Here is a 22,025-nt window from a genome sequence, read left to right as displayed (position 1 = left end):
TATATACCACATCAGTAATCTGAACCTTAGCGTGCCTTTGCATGTTATAGCCTACATATCAATGGAAATATTTATATAATTGTATATTACTTATAACTTATATTCATATAATACGTTATTACTTGATAGGATAATAAAAAAAAAATAGACCTACAGACTACGAACAATGACGCTAACCTCACTCACCAGCATTTGCCCCTTGATTATGACTCGATTTGTTAAAATTCAATGTCAGCAAAACAGCTGGTAACCGCTGTTCTTTATGTGACCAGCAGGAGTACAGAGTGCCTGACGGGCTCCCAGGCGTCAACTGGTTCACGGCATCGACCGGGGTTCCACAGCCAGCTCTCCGGACAAACCTTCTACAACAACGAGTACGGCCAGCTGTCCGAGCACGGCGGCGTCTGTGACTTCTTCTCCTCGGCGGACCCCACCTGTCCGGCCACTTCCAACCTATAATCTACCTGCAAAGCTCCGGAGATATAGGAGCGGAAGAGCGAAAGAAATGTAAATCACTGCCAGTGTGGACCACTAGGGGTCGTGTTTAAAATGAAAGTATTAACTTCGATCTAGTTCTCCCTTTTTTCATGGAGGATAATGTGAAATCACCCATTAGAATGGTGTTCTAGGGTCCATATCTCGACCTTGACCTCTCCAGTATAGCCAAAGCTATGAGCCAAAGCTCATCTCAATGCACTCTTATCCCTGCCTGTGCTGCCGACTGAAAATTTACTGACTGTGTGCCTTAAGTTTCTGTGCCAGCCACTGGGTGGCGACACTATGTTAAAAACAACCCAAAGTATTATATATTCACCCAGTTATATTTTTTAACTTTTATATACAGAGTATTCATCCGTGTTTTATTTTGTACAAAATGTGCCCTTAATGGGAAGAAATTAAACAACATGACATATTTTGCATTAGATTCTCACTTTGTTGTCCCATAACATGTTAAATTCGTTCCCATTATTAGAGTGCTGCACCAACTTGGACTTGACTCTAGTTCTGTAAAGCACTTTCGACGATAAGCTTGAGGTTACATTAAGTTCTTTGACCTCATTTTAAAAGGAATACATAAAAAGGTGCATGCTATATGTTCTATGGTGTAGTCTGTAATGCATTTGCATGTTATAGTCTGAGGAGAAACCCCTGAATGAATTGGCTGCAGTGCTATTTCTTCCCAAATACAGAGCTGTTTTCTGCTCAAAGCAAATTAAAGTATTTGTTAAAATACTAGTTATTATGAAAAGACACTTAAGTATTTTGTATCTTTGAATGCTGGAACTCGTGGAATATCCGTTCCACGAGTGTAAGAAAATACCATATTTTTAGCAGAAGAAAAGACGACAATTGTTTACAGCAGTAATCAATCTCTGTCTACCTACCACATCACGTTACCTGGGCCCCTAAACCCAAGTGATGAACACAAGGAGCGACTCACGAGGGAAGTGACCGAGACGCAGCGGTTTCAAATGTAACCTTTACTGTGTCACCAGGTAGTATTCCCCTGACATTCTGAACAAAAAAAACAACACAAATTGTACAAGAAGTAGGAAAACTAGTTTAGAAGTAGTGTTTTTTGTCAGTTGCCGCAGAAGGAAGCCAAGACCAAAAAAAAAGCACAGAAAAGGATGCAACACATTCAATCCTAAGAATAACTGACCATGCCTGGTAAACCCTGTAACCAAAATGTACATTTGAAAGCAGACTTTAAAAAAAGTGTCCTAAAAGAAATGCATGTAAGAGGACTGGATTATGGCAAAAACTAAAACGAGTAAACTTTTATCCTATATCTTATAATGATAAATGGACAGCTGAAAGTAAATGAAACCCAACAAAATCTGCTTCATAAAAATGTAACCAGGGGCGGATCCAGAAAATCTGATATTTGTAACTAAAATAGAAATGTAATACAATGAACTGGTTTAAGTGACAGCCACTCCCACATATGAACACAAAGCACAACATGCTTCAATGCCCATGACTGGTATAGCTACTGAGAACGTGGATGGAAGAACCTTTACATTACGAATTCAATGGCATGCAAATCAGTATCAGGAACAATGGAATACATTCGTCTTCTTTCATGACCAGTTTAGTCTACGGCATCCGGCGGGATTCAAATCTAGCAACCATCGTAGAAAAAAGAGAAACATCCTTCAGTTGACCATTATTTGCGGACAGGATCAATACTTTGTAATCGATGAATGCGTCCAAATAGCAAGAATACACGGGTTTGGGGACAGGGGGGGGGAAGGAAGACAAAGTGCAGCGTTTAACGGATCACTACATGGACACCCAAGCCATTCATTCATTCATTGGTCACTCAGCTATTTCTCTCAACAAGGCGATTGATTCCTTTTCAGTTTTTCCCATTCGAGCAGCCATCGAATAAATCACCGAGATCATTATAAATAAGATGACCGTCGAGGCTGGGGCAGGGAGGTGGTGGCGGTGATGGTGGTGGGATGACTTTTGACCTCAGGACATCTTCCCTATCTGGACCTTCTTCATGGCCTCCGAGGCGGTGAATATGCAAGAGTCAATGATGCCGGCCACGGTGAACGTCCCTCCGATGATTGCACAGATCTGGGAGGAAACGGGGTCAGCACGTTACACAATGGCCACACCTCTGACTCACCCTGCCTCACTCATTGTCTCCGCTGTGGTGTCACGTTTTAAGGAGGCGATGACATATATTTTTAAAAACCCACACAAACCGGTTTCCAACCGCATCGTAAGTACTGCCGGTGCATTACCATTGCACTGACAGGGCGCAGTGAAATGGCACCAGCACTGAGTCACCGTCATACCATAAGACCAGTCATCCTCTTAGTAGGACAGGAGATCCGTGAGAGGTTGACAACAAAGAGGAGAGATAATGAAGAGAGCATGTGAAGACGGGCGACGGCGTCACTGGCTTTACGGTCACTTAGGCCCTGTGATCCCCCATTGAAATATTCATATTTTCTCTCCTCTGAACAAGCTACTACTGAACAAGGTTCAGACCCTCAAACATAACTTGGAATGAGCCGTAAGCGGGCGGTGACAAGAGAGAAAACTATGCAGAAAATGGACCGATGTGTGTGGGCTTTGGTCCTGAGGCGTGCTTTCTAAGGTGGTCACCCAAAAACATGAATGTTACTGTGCTAGACTGTTGCGTTAGTGCTGTGCGATGAGCCACAGGAAGGATCACTCACGGTGGTGATGAAGCGATACAAGGGCTGTCTCCGCTCCGTGTACTTCACTGTGATGGGACTCAGGTCGTATCGGAACCAGATGGCCGGGATGATGCGGCCGGTGTGGCTGTAGGCTACGTACTCCTGCCAGGGGGGGACGGAGAACCACAACATGAAACACACGCGGCTTTTATGTTCATACAGTCAAAACATACACCGCTTTCAAATTCACGTTCAATATATTCAATAATATATTCATAGTCAATTATCGTTGATTGGCCTTTGTTGAAAACAATTGTTTCAATGTGTTGCAGTTGCGAAACGCAGCCATCATCGAAACCAAATGTCCTTTCTGCTTGTGTATTAGGTTGCGTAATGAAGCCATTATCGAAGCCAAATGTAATTTCTGCTCTTGTATTGGGTTTGCAATTGATTAGGCGCCGAATTGCAAACCATATGCAAGTCCGTTGTATGATAATTAACTAAACGTTGGGGACTAATTCAATGTGTTGTGAGTTAGCTTGGCACCACATCCTGTGTGTGATCTGGTATCAACAAACAACACCGCCATATTTCAGACATATTTACCCAATTATTCAAGCCCCAACACACAAATTGACACCATCAAATATTCAAAGATGTGCAAACACTAAGAATGCATAAAAACAACAACAACACACAAATAAGCCGCAAACCTCAATGTCATCTCAGGGAACGTTAAACACCACAAAAGATAGCATCGCGCAATTTTTGTTTCCTATCACATAACAAATCGGAGCTCAAAAAAAATATGGCGTCTTGAGGCTGCTGCTGATCTCTGTCCCTAGCATAAACAGAGGTCACTGTGCTAGGCTTTTTGGAGAGGCGTCCCCAGACACCAAACATTCATGTTTGGTGTTTTGTATAGATTACTGACGTGACCCTGAATGGAGACCCTGGTTACAGCACAGGGCCTGGGGCCAGCTGTAACGTCAAGGCAATGCCTGGAAGAGGCTTTATGGTTTGTTGACAAATCGAAGGGAGCCTTTCCAGTAGTCAAGGCCCTGTGGTCCCTCTCTTCCAGGTCAGCGGCTAGGCCGACATGGCAACCCGTGAGGCCATATGTTGGGGGCTGCCGTGGCGACAAGGCGCGTAAACAACATAGTCCCACGCGCAATCGGTTACCTCGTCGGAACTGAAACCAAAAAGCAACCGCGAGAAAAAAGAAAAAGACGAACAGGTTGACGTACCTTGTTAGCTACCGTGTACTGGTACGAGTATCTCTTCCTGCCAGAGAGGTCTTCATACACTGTGGGAACGATCTTCAGTATGTAGTCATGTGAGGCCAGAGCTGCAAACAAAACAACAACAAAAAACACACAAAACAAACCTGAATACAATTATCTATTTTTCTGTAAAAATGCACCGATTGGCAATAGCATCTTGGAGACGGGAATGCTTTCAACACGAACAGGGGTGAACCAGGCGTCAGTGCACAGACTGCGAGGCGCCTCATGCGCGCGTCACATTGTGCCGGCAGAAACACAGACAAACAAAAACAGACCCGCATAAACAAGATCGCTGTCTCAGCTGTGTCAGTGCAGCGAGTGTAGATGCAGGGATAGGGTGTGCGGTATGTGTGGGCGGGTGCGTGTGCACTTACGGTTCGAGCCGAGGCGGTCAGCTCCTCCTAGGGCATTGAAGGCACCCTGCACCCTTAATACCTGCAGGTCAGGATCACAGAACCAGAAATCATTCTCCCAGATCAAGAGAGGGTGTGTGTGTGTGTGTGTGTGTGTGTGTGTGTGTGTGTGTGTGTGTGTGTGTGTGTGTGTGTGTGTGTGTGTGTGTGTGTGTGTGTGTGTGTGTGTGTGTGTGTGTGTGTGTGTGTGTGTGTGTGTGTGTGTGTGTGTGTGTGTAAAACTAAAAGGTTACGGGTTGGGGTGCGCAACGTGTCAAAAAGATAGAAAGCTGTAAAAGCACAGACGCATTATCTGTGGAGTAGAGACCTGTAGCTTTTCCCCGAAGGCCAGCTTGTGGATGGTGTGGGTCATGTCAGGACTCTGGGGCTGCGCTGTGGCACTGTGCGTGGACACATGAAAGTTACCTGGTACCTACACACACACAATAACAGATTAGCAAGGTACAGGTAACCGAGATGGACATGAATGAAGTTCCACATTAAGAGCTAAACAGAATACAGTTTTTCTGCAGAATGAACACAGAAATGATCAGACGGATCAAAAAGCATGTTTAATTGCAACAAACGGAGCATAAATAAGAGGGGTGTGTGTGTGTGTGTGTGTGTGTGTGTGTGTGTGTGTGTGTGTGTGTGTGTGTGTGTGTGTGTGTGTGTGTGTGTGTGTGTGTGTGTGTGTGTGTGTGTGTGTGTCTGTACTTTGTTGATTGTGAACTCCCCCTCGAAGCGACAGCCGTAGCCCTGGTTCAGAGGGATCTTCATGGAGTTGTCTATGAGGCCGACTTCATGCCGACCCATCTCATCCTGAATGTCAAGCCCCACCACTGGGATGGCCAGGGGTAAGGGGGCGGGGGGGGGGGGGGGGGGGGAGAAGAAGAGCGAGAGGAGGATGAAGAGAGGGAGAAGGAGGAGGAGGAGGAGGAGGAGGAGGAGAAACAACCAAAAATAACATTTTGGAAAATGCTGGTGTAAGGTGTTTGTTGAATATATACAGCATCAGTTCATCAGAACATTTTGACAAATGGAAAAATATTTTCCATGTGCTGTTGACTGTTGTGTTGACAAGGACAGAGGGCAGAAGTGATCAGTAAGGGCTGATGAAACCGTCCCACGTCATCGCAACCTTGGACATTTAAGACGACCGCAAACCCCTCCCCGTTAGACATTGCTCCACAAAATAAAAGTGGAAGGAATATTTTTAAACCGTCGGGGCCTACTGGACGATCCTCCTTCCTTATTCAGACGTATGAATAAAGACGTCTGAATAAAGACGTCTTAATAAGGACGTCTTAATAAAGACGTCTTAATAAGGAAGCCTGGAGCTCGCTTCCCCTTTTCCATGATGCCCCGCGAATCAAGTGCTCTCCCCGCTATCTGACAAATGATCTCTGGAAGTAGTCTGGGCCCCGGGGCGAAAATAGCACCGGCGAAAGCAGATCCGCAGGGGTAGACGAGACACAGACACCACCCCCCCCCCCCCCCCCCCCCAACAGGGCTCAGACGACATTTAAATATGGAACATCAACACTTTATTTCTTCCGCCCGCCGGCAGAAACTGAAGCACCGTCATTGGGCGGTATTAGCTCTGCCATGAAAAAGCAGGCGGACGATACGTGGTAGAAAGCCCTGAGGATCTGAAGGTCCGATTTGGGAGGAATAGATGGGGAGCCTGCAATGAGCGGCGCCAGTGAAAGCAGAGGATCAGGGCTGTGAGCACAGGCGTCACAGCCGCATGGGGACGAGATGTCAGAACACACACAAACACACACACACACACACACACACACACGAGCTCTGGCTAATTTACTCCACAGCCGTTTATGAACTTTTCCCATTTCTGGTCCAAATCTAGATTGGTGGTTGTGTGCGCGTGTGTGTGCTTTTTTTCACTCGGGGCATACTTTCTGAGGAGAGTCATAGCAGGCAAATAGGGGGGGTGACGACTCGCTACCCCTGGCATGGCTCCCCGGGCCAACCCATTTCTGACATCACAGGGCGGGCAGGACAAGTCAGCAGAGGCAACTCTGTGTCAAGCGCATTAGCCCCGTTTCTCCCAGACTCAATAACTTTATACTGGACCAGAGATAAGGGACAGACGTTGTTTACAAGCCAAGTGTTGGCTCTAATCGAGCATAGACAGGACACTAAAAACAAACAGAGATTCACGCCGTTTGATACATGCATTCCCTCTGCCAACTCGCCGTAAATAAACAACAGGAAAGGGTGAGATACTCAGACTAGGGCGATAAGGGATCTTAAAAGGTAAACAAAATACAAGGAAACACTAAAACATTTATAGAGGCCGTGTCATTCGTCATTGAAATTAAAAACAGAACACAGGGGAGTGTGAATCAAGATGTAAACATATGGATGAATATATATATATATGTATATATGTATACTCACAATCACAGTGTAAGTTTGGCAAACTGACGTTTAAACTCACATCTATCTTCCCACCACTGTTTTTGTCGGGGTCGTCCACGTACAGCTCATTGACACTGGCAACACAACCGTACAGCCACACAGGAAGAAGGGTTAGGATGAGACGGCACCATTTAGACAGAAAGCAAAGTACTTAATTTGACCCCCCTCCCATTTGGCGAGGAAGGCCGTCACTACGTCACATGCAGTGTCCTGTGACAAAGTGTACTTTGTTACAGTGGCCCGTTAATGTAATATCCTGTCCGTCACTCCCAGACCAAGTCTACCCTCCTCTATCGCCGCCAAGGGAGACACAGAGAGAGGGTGACGCAGGCACACCAAAGCCAATTTCCTGTGAGAAAATTGACCTCGTTGGTGGGTTACGACACTGAGTCGCGACAGTCAGCACATCATTACGGGGACATTGACATTCATAATAGTGTAGCTTTATCAGCGCGTCGGAACAAGAGCTGAGGACATGGCGAAATGAGTGAGTGTGTGAGTGTGAGTGTGAGTGTGTGTGTGTGTGTACCTACATTTCAGTGGCTATGAAGCCCGTCAGTTCCGACAAGAAGAGGAAGAGCATGAACACACAGCAGAGGATGGATACTGTAGAGACAAACATGGCAGATTTGAACTTAAAAGATACCAAAAAATGACTTTTTTTTAACCTGTGACCCATTATCTGCGTTTAATGGCATTCCAGAGAAAATTACACACAAGGGCAACAAGAATGACCTTATCTGGTTGAATCAATAAATGACATCACAGCCAGGTTGTTAAAGGCGTCTCCAAATGGCCCGTGTTTTACGGGTGCTTATAAAGGTTGTTTGGCCCTTTAAAGCCCTTCCTTTTGGCGATGAATGTTAACGTCAGCCCAGCAGGGCAGCCATTACAACACATCTCCCTTTGAGTAGAGTGAGGTCATGCCGAGAGCGCTCGACAAAACACACCATTTTGGGTTTCCTCTTGACACAAACCCTTGCACTCTCGCAATTACGTAGACCCAGGAACGGCACGTACACACGGAGTCCACTCCAGTGGAGTGGACTCAACTCGGCCCCGGGGGTGTGGGGGGGGGGAGACGTCGACAGCGTCTTAGTGCACCGGACCTCAGAGCATAATAAGCAGTGTGGTGGTTGTTGTTGACAACCACACTGAGCCAGGACGGACATGACGACTTAAGACTTGACGAGAGAGAGAGGAGCTTAGCGGGCTCATTCCACATCACATGACACAAAAAGAAGAACGTGACACAAGACACGAATATCGAGTAACCGTGAAGCAGCCGCAAAAGTATGAGTGACTGGGATGAGTCACACTGCCGTCGGCAGGTGACCCCGTTGAACGAGATAACCCTCACCGAGGAAGGGGGGGGGGGGGGGGGGGGGGGAGAGTGGGGCATCATCATGGGTCACATGACCCTGTGGTTAGCGCAGGGTGTGACTGCCTGGCCAACCGGTGGCCCAGATTGAGCAGGACTTATCAAAAGGTAATGTTTAACTATGATACAAACACTAAGGGAGTGCCGGGATGACACATCCACAACGGGCTGAGGTTCACTAAAGGACACCCGTCTAAGGGCCACGCGCGTCGCGACTACGCACACACAAAGTGCTGTTGTTAAACCGCCACCATCCAGTCCTGTTGTTTTAATGGGATGAGGTGTCGCTTGACTCATTGGTGTTTCATTCTGTTACAGCATAGGGTAAAACAAAAACGCTTTTAGAGTTACGCTGTGATAGTTCTGTATAGTGCAATAGCACTTCCCGGAACATTAATAATAATGTCATCCGTAGCTTGCAACATAAGTCTCGAAACAGAAAATCATTATCCTCAAAAAAAATTGAATAATGAAAGAAAAGGTAGTAGTAGAAGTACTATTATTATGCCATAAATTAACTTATTTTAATTACACCTTAACAACAAGACACCGCTAGACTGATGTTTTGGAATGCTGACCTAATCCCTGACAAAAGACCAAAGGGTCAAATATTTGACCCTTTGTGAAAGGGAACAGGCTGTATGCGGAACCTGGAAATGCAATATTGGTGATATTTTTTTTCCTGCTTGCGTCGCCACCGCGATTGCCCTTACCTCACACACAACAGCAGGACGTAATTCACAGAGACAGGAAGGGTGAAAATGGTGTACAGGAATAGCCCTCATTTATTTCCCCTTGGCTGACAGTCATTGGCTTATAAAAGAGGAAAACGCAAATTTAATTTCCTGAAAAGAGAAAAAAAAAACACAAGTACTAAATGTTCTTCAGGGTTTGGAAGGGAACACGCGTACATATCCCCACGTTCCGCGGATCAAAAGGTCTATCCAATTGTTACATGATGACTTCCTGACATCGAACAGGAAATTCAATGACATCAGCGAGAAAGCGGGTTTTGGATTACGCTGTCAGGGTCCTCGTTTCGCCTCTGGCCAAAAAGGAGTGTGAGTGCGTGTTGCTCCGGAACATTCCTGCCATAGTAACGGTTGGGTTAGGACAAGAAGGCTTTCAGGATTCATGGCCCTGGGGTATTCCTGTGCTTGGCACAGGTAAATGGTTAAATTACAGCTTCCAACCCCGCCCATCTCTTAAGAGGTTGTTCCCCTAAAAAACTCCCTTTGTTGACGGATACCACTCACTCTGAACACATTTGATTATGAAGACGTGTGAGACGTACTTCAATACGTACTTCAATACGGTCTCAGTTCAGTGATACATATAAGAACTGTTCATAACAATAACATCTGGGAGTAATGAAAATGCAAATAGAATGTAAACCCCCTCCTATCTACAGATATTACATTTAATGCAAAGATGATTTCATGAACAGAAAGTAACAACTCACTGCAAGCTCCTGTATAGGTGGGTTGGGTGAGGTCTTTTGGTACTTTCCTATAGACATCAAACCTGTGAAAGGGAAGAAAAAGGGAAAGAAAAAACAGAGTGAGAAAGGCAAACTTCGTGTGAGTTTACAAAAACACGTTGCTCTCTGAGTAAACTTGTACATGCTGTACCCATGAGGCTGTGCAATATTACAGAAGAGATGTGGAATGTTATTTCTGGGTGAAAGCCATTACAAACAGGCCCCCGGGCGGCCAGCTGCGGTGCACGCACACACACACACACACACACACACACACACACACACACACACACACACACACACACACACACACACACACACACACACACACACACACACACACACACACACACACACACACACACACTTTGGATTGAGGCCTGTGGACTACGTGAGCTACGTACACTGGCCTGCACAGAGCACTGTGTACCTCACGATATACAAACATGCCAATAGACGGACGCAAATCAGACATGAACTTATCATATTGTGTTACTTATGTATGGTATTTAATGGTTATCGGACTTTGTAAACAAATTCTACTCTTGAATTGAACATGAATCTGGATCGATTTAAAACAACTTTGGGCAATCCACAAAATCCAATAGATCAAGAAAACCCAAAACTCGCCTACTTAAAGGAAGGCAGGAGCTCAAGTCAAACCTATCTGGCGTTGAACTATTTGGGTCACCAGACTCCGAGCCGACTCCATCCTGCCCTTTTTGGGTATCAAACGTTTTTTCACCCCCAAACTCTGTGGCGGAACGCCCCCCCTCTGGTCCCACCCACCCAGAACATTCACTTCTGTGCACATTTTCTTCCACAGGCGATGCCAGAGAAGTAATCGCAACTGACGCAATTGAAGGGAGGGGGAGGAAGTGGGAGGCAGGGCTTCCTGTTCGGGGCGCAATCCCCGCTGTTTCACCTTGCTCACTTTCTCCCCCCCCTGTGTGTGTGTGTGTGTGTGTGTGTGTGTGTGTGTGTGTGTGTGTGTGTGTGTGTGTGTGTGTGTGTGTGTGTGTGTGTGTGTGTGTGTGTGTGTGATAACAAATTTGCCAGGAAGGCAGAGCAGAGAGGATGTGGGGGCACAGAAGACCCCCGTGGTGAAGGGAAGTACAGAGAGGGGGGAGGGGGGCCTTCCATGCCAGACAACCAGAGCGCCACAACATCCTCCTTGTTAAACCATTGTTAGGAGGAACCGTCTCCTTCCTCTACCCCCTTTTCACGCAACACCGTTCTCCAGCCCCCCAAATAACGGCCATGATTTGAGATGTAAACACGTCTTGTGTCTTATGTCGTTGCTGCTTTGTGTTCAGGAACCAAGCCTCAGAACTTTTAGCTCTTGTGTACGATGTAATAAAACCAATTCTGAATCTGGATCTGAGGCTGACGCTGAGATGGCGCTACGACAGCTACTTTGCATAATTTCTGCCTCTTCTTTCTTTTGGGTGTTTGTTCACTCATTTCCGGGAAGCACCCACGACGTTAAGTCGACTGGTGGGTATGATGTTATCTGTGACGCCCAAAGATGGAAAGCAGTGGGACAGCTTTTCAGCAACTGTCGTTGCTGCTTTGCGTGAATGAGTCAGCGTGAATACAGTGATAATAAAGCATGACAGCGTTATTGGTATTAGATGTGCGGGGCTGATATGCTGAGATAGCAACCGTCACCTCGTAATCTCTCAAATCAGGTGTTTTTAAGATAGCAAACGCCATAGTCGATAAGGACTGTGTTCAGAGGCTATTCGGGACGGTCCAGTCATAACAGTACTGAGGAAAAACCATAAAGCTGGAGTTGGCTTGGGTTGGCTGTTTCTTACAATCGCATTAGCTTCACACAACTAGCTTGGCTACACACCATCTCTGACTGCGCTACAGAGAGATTGCACTCGTTAAAGGGATATGCCGAGATATCTGCAAATTGGCGTTTGCCTGTCTTGCCCAGTATCAGAACAGTGGCTACATTCTGAATTCACCATGGTGTGTCTAGAAGGGGACTTTTTGAGGTTAGCAATTGCTTCTCTGCTTCCATTGACTTGCAGATCCAGTAGGCTAGGTCCTGTTCATGTGAGGGGAATACACTATTAATTACTACCCAGAGATTGCCAATGTGTTCTGAATAGTCGCTTACTCAAAACCGGTAGGCAAACAAGATTGTTTGCCTACAAGTTTGTCTACAAACATTCACAGCTGGCAGGTTGTCAGAACTGTGTGTTCGCAGACAAACTACCTACCTAAAACGAACCACTGCAATAAGCAACTATTTGGAACACATTAAGAATCTTTTGATTGAAATACAACATGTTTTCCTCTCACATTAACAGGAGCTAAGCTACTGCTACTCTGCAAGTCAATGGAAGTGGCCAACTCTAACGCATGCACAATGTTGAATTGGAATTAAACCACACAAATCTGAGTAAGACAGGCAAATGCCGATTTACAGATATCTAGGCGTATCCCTTTAGGGCATGTACTGTTTACTCTGAAACAAAAACATTGCTGGTAAATGCAAATCATGGCATGCAGATTTACTTTATAAAAAATACAAAATAAAGAGACACAAAAGCAGGCCAACATCTTGACTATTGTTAAAAGGTATTATTCCAGTTATGTAAAATAATGCTCACACTAATAATTACATTATGAAGGTGGAATAAATATCCTTCATTAGATTAATCTAAATTGGAACACCTTGGTTGCAATCAGGGAGCTTGTGTGTAGTAGTTCATGATTTATTTGGGGACACATGATTCATTTCCTACACTTAGGTTCTCACGGTAATGTCTCCTAGTCCTTGGCCACTCGTTTGCTACTCTAACCAACTACAAATTAGCTAATCACAAGTGCCCCTCTCTTTTGCAGAGGCACACACACTCATTTCAGATGGAAAATTATGTGACCAAACGTGACCACGTGTCTGCTATCTTGCAGAGCCACTCAGTAATATACGCTTAGTAAGTAGACCAAACAGGTTCAAAGTCTGGTGGACTAAGGGAGTGAGTGACACACCCGCTTACATTTCATGCTCCTTCTGAGATCCCTTTAAACAAAATGGATTCTTTCATTAGGCTTCAAGATTGAAAGACAGTCACAAACTATGACTAAAGCAAACTACAGACAGACCATACAATGTGTTTTGTCTCAGAGTGAATGAGACCTTGACGTTATTCTCAACAATGCTTTGGTGGACTCCTGGAAAACATTGATATTTAAAAAAGATATGTTTTGACTAAACAAATTTCTGATATAGTTTAAATTGTGTGTGAGAGCTATGCAAAAGGTAGAGGAATGTAAATTATCCAGAAATCGTATTATTATTGTAGTCTACCATTACAGATGTTTCAGCTATGCTATGAGTAAATGCTTTTTTTTTAGGTTCCTCTCAGAAATATAATAATAATAATAATAATAATAATAATAATAATAATAATAATAATAATATCATGCCTTCCCCTTCCGGGGTAAGGGGGGGCACTATCTCCAGCAATATGTAATTCTCTTTTGCAGTGATTCTCAACTGGTGTGTTGGGTCAAGACTCACTTATTGAGGGGGCATTTTGAGTGGACCTTAAAGACCTTAAACTTTAAAAAGAAGAAAATAAATTGACTAATGTTTCAATGTTAATTCCGGTTCCAATGGCTTACTAGTTCATTGAGTTTAGCCCAAACGATTGCAGATTTTCAGATGTATTTTCACAGTACATGAAAGCATGGTTGATTACTGCAATATTGGTAAATACACGTTTTATCTTTTGGTGGGGACATAATGACTAAGGGTCATTGAGGTTGGACCAGTTGAGAACCACTCACTGAGTCCCTGTGAAGAACGTTGTATTTTTATCTCATCACTAGGCCGAACAGCCCCATTTATCTTTGACAAATGATGACGCGTATAGCGCTTCTCTGTGATGGTTTGACTGGGCGGAGGCAAGTTGAAGGTATTAAATGCGAAAATTACAACCAACAACAAAAGTTTCAGATTACATGTAGCTAGAATCGATTGACCCAAAATCTTTTAAGACCAAGCTTACTGTCCCAGATGTATAGATGAGAGTATGATAATTATGCAAATGTAGGATCGCGCACAATCAAATACAATACAGGGATTAGTAACTTTATCGGAATACTTCAACAATGAAGCTCCAACCCTTTTTCGATGGGGTTTAACTCGATACAAAATGAAACAATGTATAAGTTCAAGTCTATTTGAGAGACGCTGCTCTAAGTTTGGCTCGGGGATTTGATTCACAGTCTGCGAGGAATTCATTCAGCGATGCACAGAGAGTACAGATTACAAGTGTCAGTTCGTGTTCCTATTAAGTGTATCGATACTCACCTCCTAACATCGAAAGGCATGATGTATTTGAGTTTGAGAGAGGAGACTGGAGCGAAATATAGTTAGCGGTACACACGGATCTCTTCCCAATTCCACCGGTTCTCTTCACCGTTACCGGGTTGACGTCGGCTTAGGACGCTTTGCAAAATCTGATTGGGCCAGAGGTTTCTGACAACTTCCTGTAAAGGGGGATTCGTTTTCCTTCATCCAGTATTTGAACTTTTTTTTTAAAGTCAAACCATCTTAACATTTTAGAAAATGACTCGACTGTCACAATAACTTACACACACACACACACACACACACACACACACACACACACACACACACACACACACACACACACACACACACACACACACACACACACACACACACACACACACACACACACACACACACACACAATCATATATTGAATATATATACATTCTATTCAGGACATTATGATACAACATGATCCTGATTATGTTTTAGCCTACTTTTTGTACAGCAGCTATCTGTTATGATGGCATGTAAACTACATTTGAGGAGATACAAAATAGCCTTTACATACAATGCAGTGATAACAATAAGAAGGGGCCTTAATAGCATGTCTGGCAGGACCTTGTTGTCTATTTAATGATAGTGACGATGTGTTTCCTGTTAGGAACACCCAATGGGACTCCCTCGCGTCTCAACCAGAAGTGATTCTGGGATTTGTGTATGTGAAACCTTGGGGCAATCCATAAGGTTTCAACCGCTGAGGTTACAAAACACGCCACACTCTTTTCAAGGGCTTTATGTATTCAAAAGAGGTTTATCCTCAGAGTTGGGGAGGGGCCTTAAACAGCGTTTGTTTGTGTGGATCTGTGTCATTAATTTGATTATTTATATATTGATGTTGCTTGCGGCCAAAATTCCTACAAGTTCTGTCACTCAATATGCAGTGAGTGACTCAGATACATAGAATTCAAACTGATGATTTCCTTCAACAAACAAATCATTAACAGGTCATGGATGATAAGTTTTAGCTTCTTTCAACAAGGAGTGACACATTTCCCCCCCTACTAGCATGTGATGTTGACACATCCTACAGAGGGCAAACTAGATACTATATACTGTGATGGGGATTTTGAGTTTCCTGGCTAGTCGACGACTTGTTATGTATAGCACATGTACATTTATTGAGGGATGGTGCATTTGTTCAGCAGTTTGGTAAAAAGTGGTTTCCCAATGCGGACTCATCTGTTTCCCACGGCGTCTATGACAGTAAGCAGACCGTGTTTACAGCAAGTGATAAGATCCAAAACACAGGAAATGCCTCACCAAGCTTCTCTATTTCACTTCTCTTTCTGTACGAGGGACACAAGTGTGACACTGCCAAGAATGATTGACATCACAAAATATTAACAGTAACAACAAGACTTACGGTCACCAAGATACAGGCATCAGCTAATTTTGTATACACCCCCAAATCACAAGCTTCTTTAAATGTATTCATACAAGGTCAATAATAAACAGGTTTTCTGTAAACACAAATTCCCGTAAAACGTTTCACTTTAAGGTACAACTCAACAAGGAAATTGAACGTGACACCATCTTTGAACATTATTGCTTCATATTTTGCAATATTTATCTTGTCTTTGCTTGCCACCTAACCAGGGTGTGTTTGTGACGTCATCATCTTGAAATTAAGCGTCATGTCCAGCTCATGGATGCATCACTAAAAAACAATCACTCTGAGAACATAATGTTTGGGTACAGCTTGTTTTCAGAGACCACCCCCCTACACACGTCTCTCTCTCTCTCTCTCTCTCTCTCTCTCTCTCTCTCTCTCTCTCTCTCTCTCTCTCTCTCTCTCTCTCTCTCTCTCTCTCTCCCTCTCTCGTATAACATTCCTGCCTGTGGCATTTTACAGTTGACTCATCTCACTGGAGTGTGAGGTTCAAACAGGCTGTGGGGTTCTGGCAACACACTGCTACGGTCTTCGTTTCCTCGTTCAAAGCCCACCCCCTGTCCTGAAGTCTCCCTCTCTTCCTTCCTCACACTTGCCTTTCCTCTCACCCTTGACCCGGAGGAAACAGAGCTTAGTCTTTAAGGATGTGAACCCCCACATAGAGTGCCCCCATTCCCTACTTGCCCCCATTTCTCGTCCATGTTACAATGGGGTGAGAACGATGTCATGGCCTATATATGTCAACAACATCTTCCGACGCAAGACCAAGGCCTTTCCCATTTATGGCAGAGACAAATGATACAATATAACTTTATTGGCTCGGCAATGGTGGTGTTGTTTCCAGATTACATCTGCTTTCATTCATTTTCTAAGTGATAATGATTGAGCAGAGGGGAAATTAAGAAACTGAATTGAAGTTACCTTTGCCAAAAAACAATAATGCAATTCAACAAAGACATTTACTAGCTCAAAACAATGTCGTTTTATGGAGTCAATCTAGGTCAATGCACTGGAAACATAAGTTACAAAAACAAAACCAATGTGTGGCGTGTCGTTTGCGGTGAGGGTTTGAGAAACACTCCCAAACATTGCCCTGGTGCCCTCACGTGTGTTTTTATTTTTCTACATGGCCTAAGCAACAGCATCCCCTCTGAGTCAGCAAAGCTGTGAAAAAGGATGTCCGATAGTGATTATGGTTTGGTTAAGTTTTTTTCTCTCTCTCTCTTTCTGTCTTCTTTACTGATATACAAGAGATCCCCATCTGCTGTTGTGTTCCTGTAAGACTGTGTTTTGGTTTCCAGCATGTGGAAATTTACTGGACTTCAGATTTCTATTCAGTGATTAACTTTTATGGTGAGCCTTTGCTCACGGGGCATTGAACCTTATGTACCTCGGACTAATAAAAACAAAGAATAAACTTTTATGGCCCCCATGTCAGGTATTTGCTTATTATCTTGTTATTTGTCAACTCTCAGTTGAAGAGGCAAAATAAAAATCGAATTAAACAATAACCTCATGGAAAATTTGCCAAATTCCTTATATGCTGACAAATACAATACAACGACTCTGTAATGAATATGAGATGACAGCTTGTGGTCTTTTTCGAATGAAACATCTAATTCAATTATCCCACGTTCAGAGATCATTACAACTTATAATAGGCCACTAATTATAATACTTATAATAGTAGTTTTGATAGCAATTAAAGTTATAATAATAATACTGATGAGAATAATAATAACACATCAGAAAAATATTAATTATAATCATATATATAATATATAATACAATAATGAATAATATTAGTATATTGTGAAAAAGGGAACTTAACAAACGTTATATACTTAAGTAAATAAAATACTTAAGTATATATTAAAAGGTTACAACCCAAAAAAACTTTAATTATTATATTGAAACTGAATCTAATGTCCCCAAATTGTGTCTTTCCTCGCGGTGCATGGCCGCTCATTACACAATGACGTGTGAAACAGGCAGCATGCCAAGAGGGGCGGGCCTGTGACGTCAGCGCCTTTTCACTCTCGCGGAGGAGGTATATAAGCTGCGTTCAAACTCTCCGTTTGATAGAATCCACATCTGAACAAGGATATATTTATACATTTATACAAAAACATTTGGATACACCAGAAGAGAAACGCTCGCTTTTATCATCAGTTTAACAACTGAATTTGATAAACAAGTACTACATTTTCTAAATTTCATCGTCATCCGGAAAAAAGTCAGAACAGGCGAACCAGATAACACACCGCTTTCAATCGGTGTGTTCAAGAACTGCTCACTTACTACACTTTTTATGTATTTGGATTTAACTTTTTTTGGCCGACGTCCTACTATGGTCATAATGGAGGTCCCCAGCATCCACTGTGAGTGTCTACGCGACTTGCTGGAGGGCAACGACTCCGGCTGCCTGGTCCTGGACTGCAGATCGTTCTTCTCATTCAACTCGTCGCACATACCCGGCTCGTCCAACGTCCGCTTTAGCACCATTGTGCGCCGGAGAGCCCGTGGTGGTCTGGGACTGGAGCACATCGTCCCCAACGAGGACACACGCAACCGGCTTGTCTCTGGAGAGTACGACTCGGTGGTGTTCCTCGACGATCGCAGTTTGGACTTCAGCCAAGTAAAGAAAGACGGGACCCTGATGCTGGCTGTGGCCGCCCTGTGCCGTGACCCCTGTGGCGCCAGTGTGTTCATGCTTAAAGGTACGGGCGTTTTAAAAAGTAACAGATACATCTCGATCTCGTTACTGTCTTAAAATCCCTTGGACATTTATTAGGTCCTGTTGACCTGTCCACTGTTGGTGTCGTATCCTAACAACGACACAACAAATGTGGACCCCAGCTGTCATCACAACAGCTGGTGTCCTACTGTGAAATAAACAGCGGGCCGAAATAGCCCAGTGGGCTGTTGTGACTTGTTTAGAACAGGATATTAAAATGTCAATGGCCGTGTTGGAAATCTAATCCTCTTGTCTATTTTCTGTTCTAGGTGGCTTTGAAACGTTTTCCTCTGAGTACCCGGAGATGTGCTCCAAGCCTTCACTACCCCATGGTCTCAGTCTGCCACTGAGTGCCACCCAGCCCCAAAGCGCAGACCCTGGCTGCAGTCCGTGCAGCACGCCTCTTTATGACCAGGTTTGTGTTTTATTATGGTCAAAAATCCCCCCCCCCCAAAAAAAATCTCATATAGTATGCATCATGTCAGAGTTGTATCGTGTACAGTCTTTGTATTGCAGTGCTTGACTCTTATTTGTTGTTATTTTGTCTCTAGGGTGGTCCAGTGGAGATATTGCCCTTCCTGTACCTTGGCAGCGCGTACCATGCCTCTAGGAAAGACATGCTGGACATGCTGGGTATTAGCGCTCTCATCAACGTCTCGGCCAACTGTCCCAACCACTTCGAAGACTCCTTCCAGTACAAGAGCATCCCCGTCGAGGACAACCACAAAGCCGACATCAGTTCCTGGTTCAACGAGGCCATCGAGTTTATCGGTAAGTCCATTGCACCGTACATTATTTCATCAATCACCCCAAAACTGTTCCCAGTAGGTCTGTTGACAGCACACTCCCCAGCAGCCTCCCCACCCCCCCTTCTCTGTCCCTCGCTCTTCACATTCAATGAGCCTGGATTAAAGTGTAGAAAAAGTTCCCTCCAAAACCGACCAGCTGTTCCACATAGACTCCCCGATTTTAAACATAAGGGTGGTTACATCATCACCCACCCCCCAAGCAGCCTCCATCCACTGCTCTTTGGTGGTGGGTTGGCTGCTTGGGCTTGAATGGCTCACTCTGCGCCTCCTTTGTTCTGTTGAGACAAAAGGCAGTTTCTCCACACTCGCGGCCAGCCTTCCTCCAAGACCACTACGCCCAGCAGGGGATTCACCCCACCCCCATTGTCCATTCAGACCACCTCCATGGGGAATAGCCCCCACAGGCTCACACCCCATGCCCCTTGCTAACTGCCTTTCCTGTGTGTTAATGAGATGCGACCATTAGACTACAGTGGCCTTTTTTTTATTTTATTTGAATAGTGTTGCGAGTGTTGACAGTTTATTTTCTTAATGCTTGCCTCCGGCACCTGCGGGATATGAAAGCAATGTTTTATAACTGTGCCACAGTGTGATGGCGTGACACTAATCCCATCCTCCTCCTCCTGCTCCTTACAGACTCTGTGAAGAAGAGCAACGGACGCGTGTTCGTCCACTGCCAGGCAGGCATCTCCCGCTCGGCCACCATCTGCCTAGCCTACCTCATGCGCACCAACCGGGTCAAGCTGGACGAGGCCTTTGAGTTTGTCAAGCAGCGGAGAAGCATCATCTCCCCCAACTTCAGCTTCATGGGTCAGCTGCTGCAGTTCGAGTCCCAGGTCCTGGCGTCGTCCACCTGTTCCTCAGAGGCCAGCAGCCCGGCCATCGGCAAGGGCAGCACGGTGTTCAACTTCCCCGTGTCCATTCCCGTGCACTCGTCGGCCAGCCAGCTCTCCTTCCTCCACAGCCCCATCACCACCTCGCCAAGCTGCTGAGACCCCAAAACTCTGCCTTCTGCGCCCCCTCTATTGACTCTCTAGCTCTGAGGGCTACAGGGGTCGTAATGTAAAACCACCGTGGTGGTATCGCTGGACTCTGAGAGTTTCCAAGTTGGTGCCCCGTTGGCTGTTTTCTCTGGACATTGACCGTAGAGCCAAATGTCCCACTATTTCAAGTTAAAGCTACCATTTGGCAGTATTTTGTTCATCCTGTGAGCTTGTAAACGTTACCCATAGCTGTGCAAATATTGAGCAATATAGGTCAATTGGCATGGTTGAATGATACAATTGAGAGTATTCCTGTATAGGAAGCGGATACAATTATTTCATTAGTCTTTTTTTTATTCAAAGAAGTAAGGTGGATCGCTTTTTGATAATCATTTCTATTCTTCGTACAGAATGGCAAAGCTAGATTCACTATTGACTCAGGAATGTTTAATATGTTGTGATTTGCTTTTTGTGCTTCCTGTGCTGGTTAAAGGAAGCATTATATAAGAAAGAAAATGGCCAAACTACAGATGCCTATTTGGAAGTCACTCCTCCATTTGAATGTATCTCCATTACTTTAACAGTTCAGGTTGAAAGTGTTGCCAATTGACATGTAAAAAATGGACATTGTAGACATAATGAAACCCTGACGATCCTCACACTTGGGAGGAAGTAACCGTTGATTACCTCATGTTTCTTTACTGTGTACAACAGCTCTGGGACAAAGACTTACCCCCTCCCAAACATTACCACAGTGGGGCCACAATAATACCCACTGTGATTTTGACTTATTTATTGAAGTAAAGTAATATATTTCTCTATCATATCTATTTTTGCATATGTTTGTTAAGTGTTTTGATACTATTGAATAAATACCAATTTGCCTTTTTCTACTCCTGAGAACTTGTGTGTTCTATTACTAGGTTGATATTGAGTAGTTGAACGTCGTACATCTAAATTAAATCTGGATACATGGAAAATGTAATAATGTATTTAAACATTTAGATCCTCATAACTGCCCTTAAACAAAATGTTAATGATTTTAAATGATGTAGAAGTATAGAAGTCAGGGCAATACATTTCATAAGTACTACAACTAGTAACTTTCTATCCTCATAGGTACATCCCCTATCTAGCCAGCTATACTCCCGGTTCACACATACATTAAAAGGACCACATGTCACTTGCCAAAAAACAATAGGTCAAATAAATGGCCCCAATAAAGGCTTGTCCGGGGTGGACTTTGTAACCCCCTATGGACACTCCATGCAACGGAATTCACTCTTTCCCTCCGTATATCAGAGAATGCATCAGGATCCTGCTCACAGAAGACAGGCATGATGTCATGGTGTCTGCCATTGTGTGGTGCACACGCCTTGCTTGTGGGCCTGGGGTAACAGCAGGAGGCCTAAAGAATAAGCCAAGGAGCCCTCCCTCCAACGCCACAATAGGGGCAGCTGCAAGGCGTTTGGGAAAAGTGTGACAACCAAAGAGCATTCAGGGATCAGTTAAGCACCAGCCCGGTGTCCTCCTGCCTGGCCGACCAATGAGGGCTGGCGACGGAAACGACTCTGAAA

General features: G+C 44.4%; 3 protein-coding genes across 3 annotated transcripts in view; 2 read left to right on the top strand and 1 right to left on the bottom strand.

Annotated features, from left to right (window-relative positions):
* The window catches only part of flt4 (fms related receptor tyrosine kinase 4), a 51,520-nt gene extending 49,786 nt beyond the window's left edge, over positions 1-1,734 (top strand). The window contains 1 exon segment of the mRNA XM_060062830.1: positions 273-1,734. Within this exon segment, the coding sequence (XP_059918813.1) occupies positions 273-459 (187 nt within the window). The 3' untranslated portion in view covers positions 460-1,734.
* ergic1 (endoplasmic reticulum-golgi intermediate compartment 1) lies at positions 1,467-14,640 on the bottom strand. The gene is made up of 10 exons (XM_060062829.1): positions 14,482-14,640; positions 10,128-10,189; positions 7,818-7,890; positions 7,264-7,358; positions 5,557-5,681; positions 5,168-5,272; positions 4,822-4,882; positions 4,409-4,509; positions 3,201-3,323; positions 1,467-2,589 (listed from the first exon to the last, which is right to left on the bottom strand). Exons 1-10 carry the CDS (start codon positions 14,499-14,501, stop codon positions 2,482-2,484), a joined length of 873 nt encoding a protein of 290 aa, XP_059918812.1. The 5' UTR covers positions 14,502-14,640; the 3' UTR covers positions 1,467-2,481.
* A 3,280-nt stretch (positions 14,641-17,920) lies between these two features.
* On the top strand, positions 17,921-21,341 carry dusp1 (dual specificity phosphatase 1). The gene is made up of 4 exons (XM_060062825.1): positions 17,921-18,639; positions 18,926-19,071; positions 19,208-19,427; positions 20,102-21,341. Exons 1-4 carry the CDS (start codon positions 18,231-18,233, stop codon positions 20,455-20,457), a joined length of 1,131 nt encoding a protein of 376 aa, XP_059918808.1. The 5' UTR covers positions 17,921-18,230; the 3' UTR covers positions 20,458-21,341.
* Positions 21,342-22,025: the final 684 nt, after the last annotated feature.

This window comes from Gadus macrocephalus, chromosome 10 (genome assembly GCF_031168955.1).
Source record: "Gadus macrocephalus chromosome 10, ASM3116895v1".
NCBI classification, from domain to species: domain Eukaryota; kingdom Metazoa; phylum Chordata; class Actinopteri; order Gadiformes; family Gadidae; genus Gadus; species Gadus macrocephalus.
The sequence above is the reverse complement of the archived record's forward strand: the minus strand, read 5'-3'. Positions and strand labels throughout refer to the sequence as shown.